Genomic DNA, 18,036 nt, shown 5'->3' on the forward strand with positions numbered 1-18,036 from the left:
AGTTGTGGCTGAATGTAACATGTGTACAATAAATCATCTCTTTTGCTGTCTTAGCTATAGAAAACACACACACACACAAGGTGTTTGTACTCCCTGTAAGCAGAAGCCAGCCTCCCTCTCTCATCTGCTCTGAAATGAACTCTGATTCCTCTCCAACCCTGAGGAAATTTGTCTGGTACCGGCTGGGCGTGGGCACTGTCCAAATAATGATCCCCATAGTGAACACATTGGTGATGGGCAGGATGCCATAGTGCTGTCCCTTCCTCGACTTCTGAGTCCTCCAAATGCAGAAGACAGAGGTGTGTTCCAATGCCCGTCCTTTCTCCCTGCAGACATGGGCTCTCGGAGGTGGAGATGAAGGATGTCCTGTCCTTGGGTGACGAGGTCCTGCAGGTCGTGTACCAAGACTGGACCCCGCCCAGCAAAGAGCTGCTGCGTTTCCCACCCTTGCTGTGAGTGAGGCTTTGTCGAGATCTGGGTAACTGCTTGGCCAGGTGGCCCATGGATGGCTTCATACTCCTGGCCGTCGCCCACAGGTAGGTCAAGCGGGCTGGTGACACTGTCTAGGTGGGACCCAGAGAGCGAGGACTCACTGACCAGGCTCCTCCTTGTTCCAGATCCTTCTTCACTCCCCATTCCCAGGAAACCAAGTCCACATAGTGCAGCATTTACCATCAGCTCTAACACAACTAACTTGTTTTTTATTTTTATTTTTATCATCATCATCATTATTCTTAATTTTGGCCACGTCTCGCGGCTTGTGGGACCTTAGTTCCCCAACCGGGGATACCCGGGCCCCAGCAGTGAAGCTTGGAGTCCTAACCACTGGACTGCCAGGGAATTCCCATCCCAGCTGGTTTTGATTTGAGGGCTTTTACAAGGGGTTTTATAAAGGTGCTTAATTCCTATATCCCTTCCGTGGCTTGCTCAGACCTGACAACTGTTGCTTGTCCGAGAAGCCTGTCTGGCCACCACTGATGCTGGACACCCCTGGCCACCACACCCCTGCATATTTCATCATTGCATGTTGTTTCCATCTATCTTAACTCTTAGTTATTATTTCTGCTGGCTCTCTTTTGCATCATCTGTCTGCCTCTGCTCCCTGCCAAATGTCCACCCCTACTACATGGACCAGTCCAAGAGTATGGATTTTGAGTCCCACCATGCTGATTCAAATCTGGGCTCTGCTACTTACTGGCAGTGTGACTTTGCAAGCCCCTAACTACCCCCACCCCTCCCCCATCCTCACTCCCGCCTTGCAGCCTTCAGTTTTCCCTGCCAAATGGGGATGTTGGTCGACCCTCCCACCTAGGGCTGCTGGGAAAGTTTTGCTAGTCAATTCATGCAGAGCCTGTCCCCATGGCGCCATCCGAGGATCCTGTTATAGTCATGTGACAGCACCGATGTTTTGACGTGAACGGCCTTGGAGAAGCCATTTCTGTCCTCTGCTTCCCTCATCAGCAAAATGTGGGATAGAACTAAAGTGTGTCTAGGATCCCACCCAAGTGGGAGACACTGGTGCCCATGATCAGTTACACCTTTCTCCTACATTCACGCTCGCCAGCAGTTTTAAACCTTGAAGGGAGTGATTTCCCAGGAAAACAGCCTTGGGCTTACATGCCCATTTTAAGGGAAGATTTAAAAGCCCAAATCACAGTATGTTCTTTGCAGTGTTTCTTTTTTTTTTTTTCTTTTCTTTCTTTTTTTTTTTTTACATCTTTATTGGAGTATAATTGCTTTACAGTGGTGTGTTAGTTTCTGCTTTATAACAAAGTGAATCAGTTATACATATACATATGTTCCCGTATCTCTTCCCTCTTGCGTCTCCCTCCCTCCCACCCTCCCTATCCCACCCCTCCAGGCGGTCACAAAGCACCGAGCTGATCTCCCTGTGATATGCGGCTGCTTCCCACTAGCTATCTACCTTACGTTTGGTAGTGTATATATGTCCATGCCTCTCTCTCGCTTTGTCTTGATTGACAACCTGTGGCTGCCCAGAACAAGGAGGAGGTGTAGGAATGAATGTCCCCACCAGATGGCGCAGCTGAGCAACCATGCGCTCTCCCCACATTCCAGTACTGTACAGCCAGCTCCTGAAAGCCCGTTGGTATTCCCTATTTCTCCCATTGCCTCAGGCTCCAGGATGACTTGGTGTGGTGCCATTTCTGTCCTTGTTTTTATTTTAAAAGACTGATATTTTGTTCATCATGGATGAGGGGGCGGGCGCATCAGTTTTGATTTTTTAAAATATTGCATTAAAATAGTACTTATCTTGATGGTTGAGTTTGTTGGCACCACTTTAACTTTTGTACCCGTGGTGAGTGGGGAACTTGCCCCTGATCCTGGCCCTGCCCCATTCCACCCACCAGCAAACCCAGGCACAGGGCATTGCCACCATTGCCCCAGGCTCCACAGTTAGGATGCTCCAACAACAGGGACAAAATGAACTGTCGACCTTCAATGTCCCTGGTCTTCACTTGGCATTGGAATCAAACTTTGGGGGTCAGATTCCTGCCTCTTACTGGCTGTGTGACCTTATGTAAGTTGCTTAACTTCTTCATACCTCAATTTTCCCTGTTATATGCTTGGGCACTTGGGATAATAGTGATGATACCTCCGTGTGGTAGGCAGAAAAATCTGCCCCCCACCTCCCCACCTCCTGGCAAGATATCGTCACTTCTTAATCCCTGGAACCTATGACTATTACTTTATATGGCAAAAAAAAAATGTGGTTAAGATTCTTGGGATGGAGAGTTTATCCTGGATTATCTACGTGGGCCCAAAATGCAATCACAAGTGTCTTAATAAGAAGGAAGCAGAGGGAGATTTGAAACAGAAAAAGGAAAAATGCAGAGACGCACAGATGAGAAGGCCATGTGAAGACAGAGGCAGAAACTGGGATGATGCGCTTCTATACTGCTGGTGGGAATGTCAATTGGTGCAGCCACTGTGGAAAACAGCATGGAAGTTTCTCAAAAAAACTAAAAAATAGAACTACCATATGACCCAGTAATTCCATTCCTGGGTAAAAAAACAAAACAAAAACACTAATTCGAAAAGATACATGTGCTCCAATGTTCCTAGCAGCATTATTCACAATTGCCAAAATATGGAAACACCTAAATGTCAGATGAATGGATAAAGAAGATGTGGTATATGTATACAATGGAATACTACTCGGCCATAAAAAAGAACTAAATTTTGCCATTTACAGCAACATGGATGGACTTGGAGGGCATTAGTCTAAATAAGTTAGAGAAATACAAATATTGTATGATATCAATTGTACGTGGAATCTAAAAAAATACAACATACTAGTGAATATAACAGAAAAGAAGCAGACTCACAGATACAGAGAAAAAACTAGTAGTTAACAGTGGGGAGAGGAAATGGTAGAGGGGCAAAATAGGGGTGGGGGAATGGGAGGTACAAATTATTGGGTGTAAGATAGGCTTCAAGGCTGTATTGTACAACATGGGGAATATAGTCAATATTTTGTAATAACTGTAAGTGGAGAGTAACCTTTTAAAATTGTATAAACAATTAACAATTTAAAAAGAGATTGTGGTGATGTGGTCACAAGCCAAGGAACGCCTGAAGCCCCCAGAAGCTGGAAGAGGCAAGGAAGCATCCTCCCCCAGAGCCTCTGGAGGGAGCACAGCCCTGCCGACACCTTGATTTCGGACTTCTGGCCTCCAGAACTGTGAGAGAAGAAAGTTCTGTTGTTCGAAGCCCCCCAGCTTGTCTTGTTATAGCAGCTACAGGACACTAACCCACTCAGTAACTATGAAGTACTGGAGAAGTGATCATTATTTCTCTAACAGACACTTGTTGGGTGCCTGGCACTCAGAACATAGCAATGAACAAGACAGGCATCCTCCCTGCTATCTGGAAACCCAAGGTCTAGGGTAGGAGAGGGGGAAACCACCTGGTGCACTTGAAGTAGGGGCAAGTGTGTGTAGAGCACAGAAAAGGAGGCAGGAGGGGGGCTCCACCCAGGGAAGCAGGGCCCCTCCCCTTAACCAGCATCTCCTCTGTTGCAGAGAGAAGCATCCTGTATACAGAACTCCTGGCCAGCCTCTATTTCTTCGCCACCTCACATCCAGCGCTAGTGGGACAGCTGTGCCAACAGGCGCAGAGCTGGTTCCGGATGTGCCCACACCCTGTGCTGGTGCCCCTCAGAGAATTCCTCCAGCCCCCGGGAGGACCCCTCCGGGCAACCCTCACTGGCTGTCACAAAGGTGCGTCTCCCAAGCGTAGCCAAAATCCAGCCAGGCCCCTGCCTGCGTGGGGGCAGTGGACTGCAGGTGTTTGGGGCTGCTCTCTGGGTCTCCCCTCTGCCAGCTGGGAAGGCCCAAGGGTGCCATCAGGACCTGGCCCTCCTGTCTCATGCTGACTCAGCTCCCTCTGCCCCCCAGGGACTGTGGATTACTAGTGTAAATACTGCTAATGAGCCCAGAGTGAGGGCATGCCAACTGCCTCTGGGGTCTCATCTCTAAGAGTTCGGTGCCCGTCTTATAGATAGCTTCTGAGATTTACAGCCTCATACTAGTAAGTCTGGAAACTAGGAACTGGTGACTGACTGGACCCTGAGAGGCTGGTGGAACTTGTAGGTTCTCCCTGGGACACCAGAATGTCAGAAGGACAAGAGGATTTAGTTCTCTCCATCCATTTCTCATCCATCCGTCTTTCCTTCCATCCTTCCTTCCTTCCATCCAGCTATCCATCTGTCTGTTCATTCCTCCACCCATCCCTCCATCCATTCATCCTTCCACCCTTCCTTCCATCTATCCTTCTGTATGTCCTTCCATCCTTCCTCCCTCCTTTATTCCTTCCTTCCTTCCCATCCATCCATCCATTCACCCATCAGTTGTCCGTATTTCCAATAGTCACCCTTCCTTCCACCCTTCTATCCACACCACTTACCTTCCATTTCCCCCAGTTTGCCATCTTCTATCCAGTCATTTTACCCCTTCACACACTCAGCCAACTCACTCACCCATCTATCAAACAATTCATCCAGTTACCCATCTAACACCCACACATTCACTCACCCACTCATCTAACCAGCCATCTCTCTGTCCACTTATCCACCAGTTCACCTCCATTCATCCATCCCTTTATCTGCCCACCCATAATCTCTCACATTAATCACTGAATACAGTTAGCTTTGGTTCAAATGCCAGTTATTGTGACTCAGGCCATTTTTGTGCCACATAGCCTTGTAGGGAAAGCTACACTCCCAAGGCACAGAGCTTCCAAATCAGAAATTCTAAAAGATGCTAAGGACAATGCATGGAAGAATTGATTTAGGCACAGCTACTAGAATGCTGTGTTGAGAAGGATTCTGAGACTGAATCTTGTTTAATGGTATATTGGTTACAATACAAGTTCTGATGCTGTAACAAAGGCCAAAGTAGCAGTGGCTTAAATAAAACAGGAGTTCATTTTTCTCACACACAATAGTCCAGGCATAAGAAAAGGTAATATGATATCTGCAGGGGGTCAGGGACCCAAAGTCTTTCAAATTTGTTGCTCTGCCATTTTCAATGTGAGGTTTCCATTTAATCGCCCAAAATAGCTGCTCTAGCTCTTACCATCACAATGGCATTCCAGCCAGTGGGAAGAGAGAAGGAGAAGTAGATGGCAGGCCCCTTCCCTTCAAAGGCATGGCCTTGAAGCAGAACTTACCACTTCTGCTCCTGTCTTGCTGGTGAGAACTTGGCCATCTTCGACTGTAAGGGAGCTTGAGAAAAATGGTCTTTGAGTAACCACGTACTCACCTAAAACCTGTGGGCTGTGGGTTTTATTACTGAAGGAAGCATGATAGAATGGCTACTGGGGGGGACAAATCACAGAGAGTGTGGTGATTGATTAATGATGTCTGCCACAGCGTAGGCAAAGGAAGTTACAGCTCAAAGTGAATTTTTTCTTTTTCTCATCTCAGTAGGGAAATGTTTTGTGTTTCAGATCCACTGTGCCACTTGTACGAGCTCTAGTCATGTTGAAGTTGATAAATTTCCTACTCACTCTGGGCTTCAGTTTCTTCATTTTTAAAATGAGAAGTTTGAGTTCACATTTCCAAGGTCACACAGTGAGTGTGATCCCCCCCACCCAAGAAAAAAGGGAAAAAAAGAAAGAAAAAAAAATCTCATCTCTTCATGCCCTATCCCGATGAGGTAGAAACACAATTCTGGATTCTCAGACCTGGACTGGCTCTGATTTCAGCACCTCCCCCATCACCTTAAAAATGAGGATACTGAGGCACAGAGTAGGAAAAGGACTTAATCAGGGCATTCAGAAAGTCTGGTCTCCTGATATTCGGGCTGATGTTTTCTCCAGTGTAACTTGGTCCATCTCTGTCTTCAGTGATGATCCAATCAGGATCCACCCAGCAGAGAGTCTTGGGCTGTGTTTGCTCAAACTATTGGCAAATATTTTTTTCTGTGGGGCACCAGCCCTTCTTTTCCCACACAGATCGAACTCAAAGAGAAGTCGAAAGCAGGGTTCTCATCCTCAGCCAATATAATTCCATTCCTGAGTCTTCTCCAACTGTGCACTCAACCATGCATCTCTGACATTTGCAGCTGGATCCTTCTCTGGGGTGGGGCCATCGTGTGCACTGCAGGATGTTGAGCAGCATCCCTGCCTCCACCCATCAGATGCCAGTAGCATCCTGGTCCCCAGTTGTAACAACCAAAAATGTCTCCAGACATTTCCCAGTGTGCCCTGGGGGGCAGAATCGCCGCTGGGTAGGAACCGCTGAACTAGAGACACTTATGACCGAGGAGTGGTTTAGTCCATTTTCCTACCTCAGATCAACATAAACGTTTCAACCCAGAGTCTGCATCTGGCATCTGACAGCGCTGGCTTTGAAATCCTGGCTCTGCCACTTCTAGGTGTGTGACTCTGGACAAGGAACTGACTCTGTCTGTGCCCCAGTTTCCTTATCTGTGAAGTGGGGGGCCCAGTAGAGTACCTCATGGCTGAGCACTCAGACACATGAGCTCTTGTTTCTGTGTGGCTGCAGGCATCACTGCCATAGCATGGAGCCTGGAAGAGAAGCTGCTGGTGGTTGGCACCCAGGAGGGCATGATAGCTGTGTGGGAAATGGAAGAATAGCAGGTGATCCACATCCTACCTGGACACACAGGTGAGGCTCAGGAAGTGGAGTTTATGATCAGCTTCCTCCTAGAGTCCCACAACAGTCAGTCCCCTGGGGCCCCTTCACTACCAATTCATTTCTCTGTATTAAAACCCTGGCCTTGGGCCTCCCTGGTGGCGCAGTGGTTAAGAGTCCGCCTGCCGATGCAGGGGATACGGGTTCGTGCCCTGGTCTGGGAGGATCCCATGTGCCGCGGAGCGGCTGGGCCCGTGAGCCATGGCCGCTGGGCCTGCGCATCCGGAGCCTGTGCTCCGCAACGGGAGAGGCCACAACAGTGAGAGGCCCGCATACCGCAAAAAGAAAAAAAAAAAAAAAAAAAAAAAAAAAACCCTGGCCTTTGTTCCTGCATCAGCTAGCTATAGCCACATAACAAAACACCCCAAACAGGAATATAAATTGGTGCAGCCACTGTGGAGAATAGTATGGAGGTTCCTCAAAAACTAAAATAAAGTTGCCATATGATCCAGCAGTCCTACTCCTGGGCATATATCTGGACAAAACTATAATTTGAAAAGATACATGAACCCCTATGTTCATAGCAGCAGTATTGAAAATAGCCAAGACTTGGAACAACCTACATGTTCATTGACAGATGAATGGACAAAGAAGATGTGGTATATATATATATATATCTATATATATATATATATATATATATATATGTCTGTCTGTCTGTCTATACATACAATGGAATACTACTCAGCCATAAAAAAGAATGACATAATGCCATTTGCACCTACATGGATGGTCCTAGAGATGATCATGCTAAGTGAAGTAAGGCAGAAAGAGAAAGACAAATACCATATGATATCATTTATATGTGGAATATAAAATATGACACAAATGAACATCTACAAAACAGAAACAGACTCACAGACATAGAGAACAGACTTGTGGTTGTCAAGGGGAAGGGGGGCAGGGGAGGGTTGGATGGGGAGTTTGGGACCAGCAGATGCAAACTATTGTATATGGGATGGATAAACAACAAGGTCCTATTGTGTAGCACAGAGAACTATATTCAATATCCTGTAATAAACCATAATGGAAAAGAATACAAAAAAGAAAAAACAAAACCCACCCCAAACAGAGTAGCTTCAGGGCCTCCCTGGTGGCGCAGTGGTTGAGAGTCCGCCTGCCGATGCAGGGGATACGGGTTCGTGCCCCGGTCTGGGAGGATCCCATATGCCGCGGAGCGGCTGGGCCCGTGAGCCATGGCCGCTGGGCCTGCGCATCCGGAGCCTGTGCTCCGCAACGGGAGAGGCCACAACAGTGAGAGGCCCGCATACCACAAAAAAAAAAAAAAAAAAAAAAAAAAAAAAAACAGAGTAGCTTCAAACAATAGCTGTTTATTTAGCTCACCTCTGTGACTGGGCAATTCAGGCTGGGCTCAGCCAGGCAGCTCTTCTGGTCTCAGCCAGGCTTGCTCCTGCATATGTAGTCAGTTATGGGGCGTCTGGGAGCTGGCTGGTTCAGGACGTTCTAGCTGAGACAACCCAACTCTGTTCCACATGATCTCTCATCCTCCAGCAGGTGAGCCTGGGCAGAGGCAGGGTCTCAAGAGGGAAAGCAGAAGTGTACAAGGTCTCTGAAGGCCTGGAACTGGCCTTGGAACTGGCACCCCTTCACATTCTATTGGCCAAAGGAAGTCCCAAGAACAATCCAGAATCAATGGGTAGGGAAATTGACTTCATCTCTTGATGGGAGGAGCAAAGTCACACCACAAAAGGTATAGATCTTGGAGGGTAAAGGATTGTGGTCATTTATGCAATTTGTCTACCACAGTCTCTCAGAGCCTAAGTAACGTTTTCATTTCTACAAAACCATCACAGCTATGGTTGATTCATTCCAACAATTATTGAGTGCTTACTGTGTACCAGGCCCTGATCTGAGGCTGAAGAGAGACAGATCAGGGCCGAAACTTGGGTAAGGGGAGTGAGGCACACCCCTTGGGTGTAAAATTTAGGAGCATCCCAAAGTTAAAAAAAAAAAAACTTGGTCATCATGATAATATTTCAATGCAATGTGTTTATTTTTTATTTATTTATTTTGTTTTGGCCATGCCACCCAGCATGCGGGATCTTAGTTCCCCAACCAGGGGTCAAACCCATGCCCCCTGCAGTGGAAGCATGGAGTCTTAACCACTGGACCGCTGGGGAATTCCCGAATGCAATTATTGATTGATTGATTGATTGATTGGCTGCATTGGGTCTTAGTTGCAGCACGCGGGACCTTTTGTTTTGGCGCACGGGCTCTACCTTGCAGTGCATGAGCTTTTCTCTAGTTGTAGCACATAGGCTCCAGAGCACGTGGGCTCATTAGTTGTGGCACGCGAGCTTTAGTTGCCCTGCCACATGTGGGATCTTAGTTCCCTGACCAGGGATCATACCGGCGTCCTCTGCATTGCAGGACGGATTCTTAACCACTGCGGAAATTCCTGCAAATGTAATTTTTAAAAATGTTTTTAAAAATCAAAAAATTAATGCAAAACAATCCACGATGAATAAATATCAACCTGTCTTAAAGACAGGATGAGTAATAGTGCTGTGTCAATCCATACTGGAGAGAGAGGCAAAAGGAAAACTCAGCAATTTGGTACCTCCTTAAACTTTGCACCCGAGGTAAGTGCCTTACTTGCCTCACCCTGATCCCTGCCCTGAGTCAGATCCATGTATTTGAGAAGGCAAGCTGGACAAAAATGTAGTTACAAATTGCAATAAGTGTAATGAGGAAAACAGGGTGTCACGAGCTACAATAACCAAAGTGACTGACTTAGGGAAGTTAGGGAAAGGATTTCTCTGAGCAGGGACACTCAGCCAAGATACAACAGCTATGAATAAGTGTGCAAAGGGCAGGAGGGTAGAGCACCCCAGGTGTGGGAAACAACCAGTGCAAAGACCCTGAGAAGAAGAGGTTGGAACATTGATAGAGTAGCAAGGAAGCTGTAAGGCTGGAGCTTAAAATATTGTATCAAATGAAAGAAGCCACTCACAAAAGACTACATTATATGTGATTCATTTATATGAAATGTCTGCAACAGGTAAATCTAGAGAGACAGAAAGCAGATTAGTGGTTGTCAGGGGCTGGTGGAAGGCGGATAGAGAGAGACTGCTAATGGGGACGGGGTTTCCTTTTTGGGTGACAAAAATGTTCTGGAACCTGATAGAGGTGACGTTTGCACAACATCATGAATGTACTAGTATCACTGATTATACAATTTAAGATGGTTTAAATGCTAAGGAGAGAAAAGGGAGGGAGTGACAGTTTTTGAGGTTATGAAAATACTCTAAACCTAGCCTATGGTGATGGTTGCACAACTCTGGGAACGTTCATTTCTCAGAACAGTGAATTATACTGTTGTACATGAATAGGTGAATTTTATGCTTGTGAATTATATCTCAATAAAGATGTTAAAATATTATATTATTGCAATCTAAGTATGTACATGGTTTTATTATTTTTTTCTCAACATTTTGCCATAAACATTCTTGTTTTCATGGAATCTTTTTAAAAACAACTTTATTGAGGTATAATTTATATACCATACAATACACCTGTTTTAAACATATAGTCAATGATTTTGCAGTAAATTTACCAAATTGTGCCACCATCACCATAATCCTGCTGTAGAACTTTCCATCACCCCAAGGATATCCCTTCTGCACCCTTTTCAGTCCCTCCCTGCTCCCACCCCCAGCCCCATGGTAACCACTGATGTGCTTTCTGAGTCTACAGATTTGTATTTTCTGGACATTTCATATAAATGAAATTGTATACTGAGTGGTCTTTTGCATGGGACTTCTTTCACTCCACATAACATGTTTGAGTTCATCTGTATTGTTATATGTATGGATAGTTTGTTCCTTTGCATTGTTGAGCCGTATTCCATTGCATGGAAGGAACAGAGGTTTTAATCCATTCATCACTTGAAGGACATTTACATTGTTCCCCAGTTTGGGGCTGTTATGAATAATGCTGCTGTGATTCATTGAATCTTCATCTTTATAATGCTTAACTGCACCAAAAATATTTCATTTCTCTCGATAGATTGTGTTCCAGAATTTATTAAACTATTTAAAAAATTATTTTGGCTATTTAGGCTATTTCTAGTTATCTGCTATTTGGATAACACTGGGATGAATCTGTTTTTACTCTTGTCAATATTTTTCCGTTCTGTTGAATATTTCTAGTGAGTGGTATTCTTGAATTGAAAGGTATGAACATTCTTATGGGTTTTGAGATGTGTTATCTTATTGCTTTCCAAACAGATTGTAACAGATTAAAACACTCTCCAACCCCAAAGCTCCCAGCATTACATGTTTTCATTTTACTCTTTCTGTCTGAGGGGTTGGAGTGGGGTGGATACTGACAGAGTATCTGTCAAATAAGATTCCCTCTATTTTACCATCATCAGGATAGCTATTTTCCTAGAGGTCTATTCAATCTCTGTATCTGTGTGTGAGAGCCATCTCTTCAAGACCTGAGCCCATTTACCAATGGTGACCTTGATTCATTTTTTTAAAGTCCTCAAACTCTTATTATTTGTAATCAGAAAAGCTCAATAATCAATTTACTGAAAAAACGGAAAATATTATAGACCTACATAATAGGGGAAGTGAAAGTTTCCGATCCTGTGACAGCATGCTGGAGGTGGTTGGTACTGGCTTGTGAGAGCTGTCTGAAATTTTCAAGAATTTGGTGAGGTGATTGTCAAACACAACCATTCTTTTTTTTAAAATTTTTTAAATTGAAGTATAGTATATTTACAATGTTATGTTAATTTCTGCTGTACAGCAAAGTAACTCAGTTATACACATATATACATTCTTTTTTATATTCTTTTCCATCCTGGTTTATCCCAGTATATTGAATATAGTTCCCTGTGCTATAGAGTAAGACCTTGTTGCTTATCCATTCTGTATGTAAGTTTGCATCTACTAACCCCAAACTCCCAGTCCATCCCTCCCCCACTTCCCTCTCCCCCTATGTCCAAACACAGCCATTCTTTTTTTTTTTTTTTTTTAAAGAAGATGCTGGGGGTAGGAGTTTAGTAATTTATTTATTTATTTTTGCTGTGCTGGGTCTTCGTTTCTGTGCGAGGGCTTTCTCTAGTTGTGGCAAGCGGGGGCCAGTCTTCATCGCGTTGCACGGGCCTCTCACTATAGCGGCCTCTCTTGTTGCGGAGCACAGGCTCCAGACGCGCAGGCTCACTAGTTGTGGCTCACAGGCCTAGTTGCTCTGTGGCACATGGAATCCTCCCAGACCAGGGCTCGAACCCGTGTCCCCTGCATTAGCAGGCAGATTCTCAACCACTGCGCCACCAGGGAAGCCCCAAACACAGCCATTCTTAAACATTAAATTATAGAAACATACAATTAAATAGATTATATTAAAACAAGGTAATAAATACTCAAAGCTCATCACTTTCTAAATATTTTACCACACTCTACTCTTATCTCTCTTCTTGGCTGTTATATCCATGTGATGGAAATGGTGTGTTACTGACCATCTCGTTACAACTGCATATATATATATATATATATATATATATATATCTCCAATAACCAGGTTGCACAAGCTTATATGACTATATATAACCATGGTCTTTTTTTTTTTTAATTAACATCACATATTTTGCCTCTTTCCATATCATGTATATATCTCTAATTCACTTTAGCAGTGATATAGTATCCTATGTATGGGGATATATGATAAAGCATTATTATTTATAGAAATTTTGGTTGAAAAATACCACAATTGCAAGAAATAAAAATCACCCCTAATACTGCTGACATATGAATTCTAAAGTAAAATTCCCTTCCTTTACTCTCCCCTCACCCTTCAGTATCCCCCGGGAAGTGATCAGTGCAGACAGTCTGTTATATGCCATTAGCAATTTTTCTCTAGGCTTATGCAGACATAGCTCTGTCCTTTGAGCTTTTGTCAAAAATTACATCATGCTGTTTTATATACTGGGTTGCCACTTGCTTTTGTTGCAGTAGGTTGTAACAATGTTTTGTGGTGATTGAGAGCCTGGGCTCCAAGCTGAGATCCTAGCTCCATTACTTATTAACCATGTGGCTTTGGATAAGTTAACGTACTCGGCTGTGGCTCAGTTTCCCCATCTATACAATGGGATAACAATAGTACCTCATGAGTTGTCATGAGATTAAAAGAGTTTAATGCATGTTAACCACTTACAACTATGTTTGACACACAGAAAGCACTAAGTATTGGCTGTTGTAATAATAATTATTATTAGGTGTATGTATATATCCATTTTATTATTTTTAATGCCTGCCTAATATTCTTTACATGGATGTACCATATTACTTAACCAACTCCCTTTTCATAGACAGGTTGTTTTCAGTTTTCTTTTTACACAGACAGTGTTGCAGTTAAAGTCCTTCTCCATCTTCACACACTTATGCTATTATTTCTGTAAAACACATTCCTAGAAGCGGGATTTCTGAGTCAAATTGTATGCATATTGTTCATTTTCTCCTCTTTTTCTTAGCTTTTTATTCTAAAAATAACTATAGACTCAGAGAAAGTTGCTGAAATAGTACAGAGAATTCCCATGTACCTTTTATCTACCTTTCCAGGCTAGCAGTCTTACATAACTATAGTATATTATCAAAACCAAGATATTGAACGCTTTAACTTTTTTTTTTTTTCTTTTTGCTGTATGCAGGCCTCTCACTGTTGTGGCCTCTCCCGTTGCGGAGCACAGGCTCCGGATGCGCAGGCCCAGCGGCCATGGCTCACGGGCCCAGCCGCTCCGCGGCATATGGGATCCTCCCAGACCGGGGCACGAACCCGTATCCCCTGCATCGGCAGGCGGACTCTTAACCACTGCGCCACCAGGGAGGCCCTGAACGCTTTAACTTTTAATAAATGTCACCAAATTACCCTTCTGCAAATTTATATCAACTTATACTCCCATCAGCATGGTATGAGATTAACTGATTTCTTGTACCTTTGCCAGCACTCCAGCAATTAATTCATAGTTTTTGCCAATACTATGGATAATAATGATATTGGTATTTCATGTTGCATTTTGACTACTAATGAGATTGAATATCATTTTCAAATGTTTATTGTCCACTTGTACTATTTCTGTAAATCTCTTGTTATATTATTTGTCCAATTTGTAAGTTGTTTGCATTTTTGTTGCTTATTTGTAAGAACTCTTTATTAAAGAGGGTCTCCATTTATCTGTTATATACTGCAAATATTTCCTCCTAATGTGTCATATGCCTTTCAAGTTTATCCTCCTGAAATGTTACACTTTTATATAATCCAGTTTGTCAATTTTTCCCCTTTATGTCTTCCAAATATTGTTCTCCTTAGAAAAATATCTCTCCAAGAGTATGAAATCTTCTCCTATAATTTTATTTTGGTTTTCTTTTTGTTTATTAATTTTAAATACTCCTTGGATGATGATAACCTTTTATACATTTCGATGATCTCTATTTAATACAGATTCAACATTTGGGCAATTGATTTAATCCCAACCAGTTGTTACACTCAGTTTAGCTTTGCCACATTCCATTATTTGTAATTGAGATATGTCCTAATCTACCCATCTTTCCTTTGGGAAACCAGGGAATTTCCAAGCCAGCAGAGGTTATGGTAGTTGGAAGGTCAAAATGTTCCCAGCTAATATACTATCCTCCACCCTGGCCTGCTGCAGGAGAGGTGAGGTGTGTGAAAGTGTTTGCCAAAGGATCGCTTGCCATCTCTACCTTGAAGGATCACACCCTGTGCTTGTGGAACTTACTCTCTGGCCAGGAGAAATTCACCATTTGGGATGGAAGCTCAAAAGATCCCACTGAACCTCAGATCTCGAGCCTTCATGTGGATGAAGCAAAGAAGGTTGTGCATTCAGCATCTAGCTCAAAGGTAACAGATACTTGCCTTGTTTGCAAAGTACAGCTGAGACCAGAGCAGTCAAAGATGGCATATGGTGTTTATATAAGGAGGGGGTCCCTGATATGGGACAGGGGGACTGTAAACAGAGGTACACAACCACTTGAGAGGGTGCCATAAAGGGCTTCAAAACTCATAGTTGGATTAGATGATCTTGATAGATCTTTCTGATCCTAAAGTTTAAGACCTTTCACCTTTTTTTTTTTTTTTTTGCGGTACACAGGCCTCTCACTGTTGTGGCCTCTGCCATTGTGGAGCACAGGCTCCGGACATGCAGGCTCAGCGGCCATGGCTCACGGGCCCAGCCGCTCCACAGCATGTGGGATCCTCCCAGACCAGGGCACAAACCCATGTCCCCTGCATCGGCAGGCAGACTCTCAACCACTGCGCCACCAGGGAAGCCCAGTAAACAGTTTTGACAAGACTACTTCATCAGTTTTGATATGACTACTTCATAGGAGTATTAGTTAGCTATTGCTGCATAACAAATCACCTCAAAGTTAGCAGCTGAAAAGAGCAGCCATTTATTCTCACAGTGTCTGTGGATCAGGAGTCTGGGCACAGTGTGGCTGGGCTCTCTGTTCAGGGTTCACAAGGTGTCAGAGGGGCTAGGATCTCACAGTCAGGCTCAGAGCCCTGGTCCATGCTCTTTCATAACTGAGTTCCTTGCAACTGTAGGACTGTGGCTCTCAGCTCCCAGAAGCTGCCTCTTTCCAAAGGCAGATCATGACATGGCTGGTGCCTCCTTCAAGGCCAACAGGATCACACCTCTCTGCTGATTCAAGGCTCTGACTTCCAGAGTCTTTTAAAGGGTGCCCCTGGTTATGTCAGGCCAACCTAGCATAATCTGTCTCCTGATGAATTAAAAATCAACTCATTTGGGACCTTAAATACACCTGCAAATTCCCTTCACCTTTGCCGTGTAGCATAACCTAAATGTAAACGTGACATCCATTACGTTCCCAGGCCCTCCCACACTCCAGGATGGGAGATGGGGCAGGGCACTCACACCAGGGCATGAGAATCTCCAGCAGCCTTCGAATTCTGCTACAACACGTGATTCTGGACTTGAGAGATTTTGATCCTAATGTTTGTCACCTGGGAAGACTTAGGTTAGTTCAAAATAAGATCTTTTGATCTTCTTAACTTTGCCAAAATACTGTCCAACAAAAGACCCACCTAAGGATCTTACCTTAATGCCATTAAATTAGACAAATGGTAAGGACATTTGTGTTCCAAATTTATCTAAACTCTCTAGCTAAACTGTCAACTCTAAGATTTTCAATTTTTTTCTAATTTTTATTTAAAAAATTTTTTTAAAAATTTTAATTTTTATACAAACCATTTTAACTTTTTAAATTGATGTATAGTTGATTTACAATGTTGTGCTAGTTTCAGGTATACATCAAAGTGATTCATATATATATATATATTCTTTTTCAGATTCTTTTCCATTATAGGTTATTACAAGATATTGACTATAGTTTCCTGTGCTATACAATAGGTCCTGTAGTTTATCTGTAAGGTTTTCAAGTTAATCTGTGTAGATGAGAATAGTAAAGAAAAAAATTAGCTTAGCAACTTTTTATGCTTTATAAAAATGAGAATGAAAAGATGTATGTGTACTATTGCCCACATGTTGAACACACGCACTCATACACACAAACATGCACATATTCATGCATCCTTCAGAACTCACACACGCCCAAGGTGGAATTGGCTGGTGGCTGTCCATTCTCCAAATGAGTGAGGGCTTCTTTTGACCCTGTGAGACCTAGTGAAAGAATGGAAAACTCAGTGATCCTTGTGGAAGGGGGGCCTTGTGTGAGGACCCTAGGGCGTATCGGAAGCCAACATGTGTCGTTGATTCTCAGGATAAGGACTGTTGCCAGGGGGTGTTGGTGTGGAAAGGGCTGTCCAGACTCTGGTGGCCTCCGAATGCAGTTCAGGCCACGTTAGCTGCTGTTCAGACACGAATGCAGTGAAACTGAGCAGAATCCCTTTGTGGGCTGGGAGCTATGAATCCTCAATGCTTCCTTCCCCCCCACCCCCACATCCACCCAGCGCCACTTCCTCTCTGCTTTACCTTCTAAATATCCCTCCCTTCCACACCCTTCTCTCCACCTCCTCCGCTCCCATCCTGGTCTAAACCACCATGATCCTTTGCCTGCCTAAATGATGAAACAGCCTCCCTGCACCCTCCCTGGCTCCCCTCCAATCACTTCCCTGCAGAGTAGTCAGAGTACTTGCTTCCAACTTCAAAGCTGCTCAAACAGTTCCTGTGCAGAACCCATGCGCAGTTTCTACCAGCACTAAATGCCAAGACCAAAAGCCTTACCTCATCTCATAAGAATGAGTAGCCTGCCCCCTCTGTCCTTTCCATTCTTATCCTGCTTTCTCTCTCTCTCTTTCTCTCCTTCTTCCTCCCATTCATCTGCAGTCCAACAACACTGGTCTTTTTTTTTTTTCCTTTTTTTTTAAGTTCTTCAAATGTGCCACACTCTTCCCCACCACAGGGCCTCTGCACAGCCATTCCCCCTGACTTTCATGGTGAACACCTATATATCCTTCAGAACTCAGCTAGAATGGAAAGCTTCCTCTGGGAAGCTGTTCTCATCCCCTGCTAGTCTGGGTTAAGTCCCTTGGGTGGCAGAAGGTATTTTCCAAAAATGGTCATGGCAATATTTCCTATCCCCCATGCTATTCCAGAACCTGGTCACTCACCACATTCTGGAGTCTGTCAGCCCTTCTCTTGAATTTGGGAGGGACTTTTTTTTTTTTGTGGTACGCGGGCCTCTCACTGTTGTGACCTCTCCTGTTGCAGAGCACAGGCTCCAGACGCACAGGCTCAGCGGCCATGGCTCACGGGCCCAGCCGCTCTGCAGCATGTGGGATCTTCCCAGACCGGGGCACGAACCGGCATCCCCTGCATCGGCAGGCGG

General features: G+C 44.2%; 1 protein-coding gene across 1 annotated transcript in view; it reads left to right on the forward strand.

The window, feature by feature from the left end:
• The window catches only part of NWD1 (NACHT and WD repeat domain containing 1), a 35,555-nt gene extending 19,682 nt beyond the window's left edge, over nucleotides 1–15,873 (forward strand). Inside the window, 6 exon segments of the mRNA XM_060094452.1 lie at nucleotides 333–536; nucleotides 1,999–2,075; nucleotides 4,044–4,241; nucleotides 7,031–7,153; nucleotides 14,859–15,067; nucleotides 15,814–15,873. Of these exon segments, the coding sequence (XP_059950435.1) occupies nucleotides 333–536; nucleotides 1,999–2,075; nucleotides 4,044–4,241; nucleotides 7,031–7,153; nucleotides 14,859–15,067; nucleotides 15,814–15,873 (871 nt within the window).
• Nucleotides 15,874–18,036: the final 2,163 nt, after the last annotated feature.

The sequence above is a fragment of the Mesoplodon densirostris genome, chromosome 3 (genome assembly GCF_025265405.1).
Source record: "Mesoplodon densirostris isolate mMesDen1 chromosome 3, mMesDen1 primary haplotype, whole genome shotgun sequence".
NCBI classification, from domain to species: Eukaryota; Metazoa; Chordata; class Mammalia; order Artiodactyla; family Ziphiidae; genus Mesoplodon; species Mesoplodon densirostris.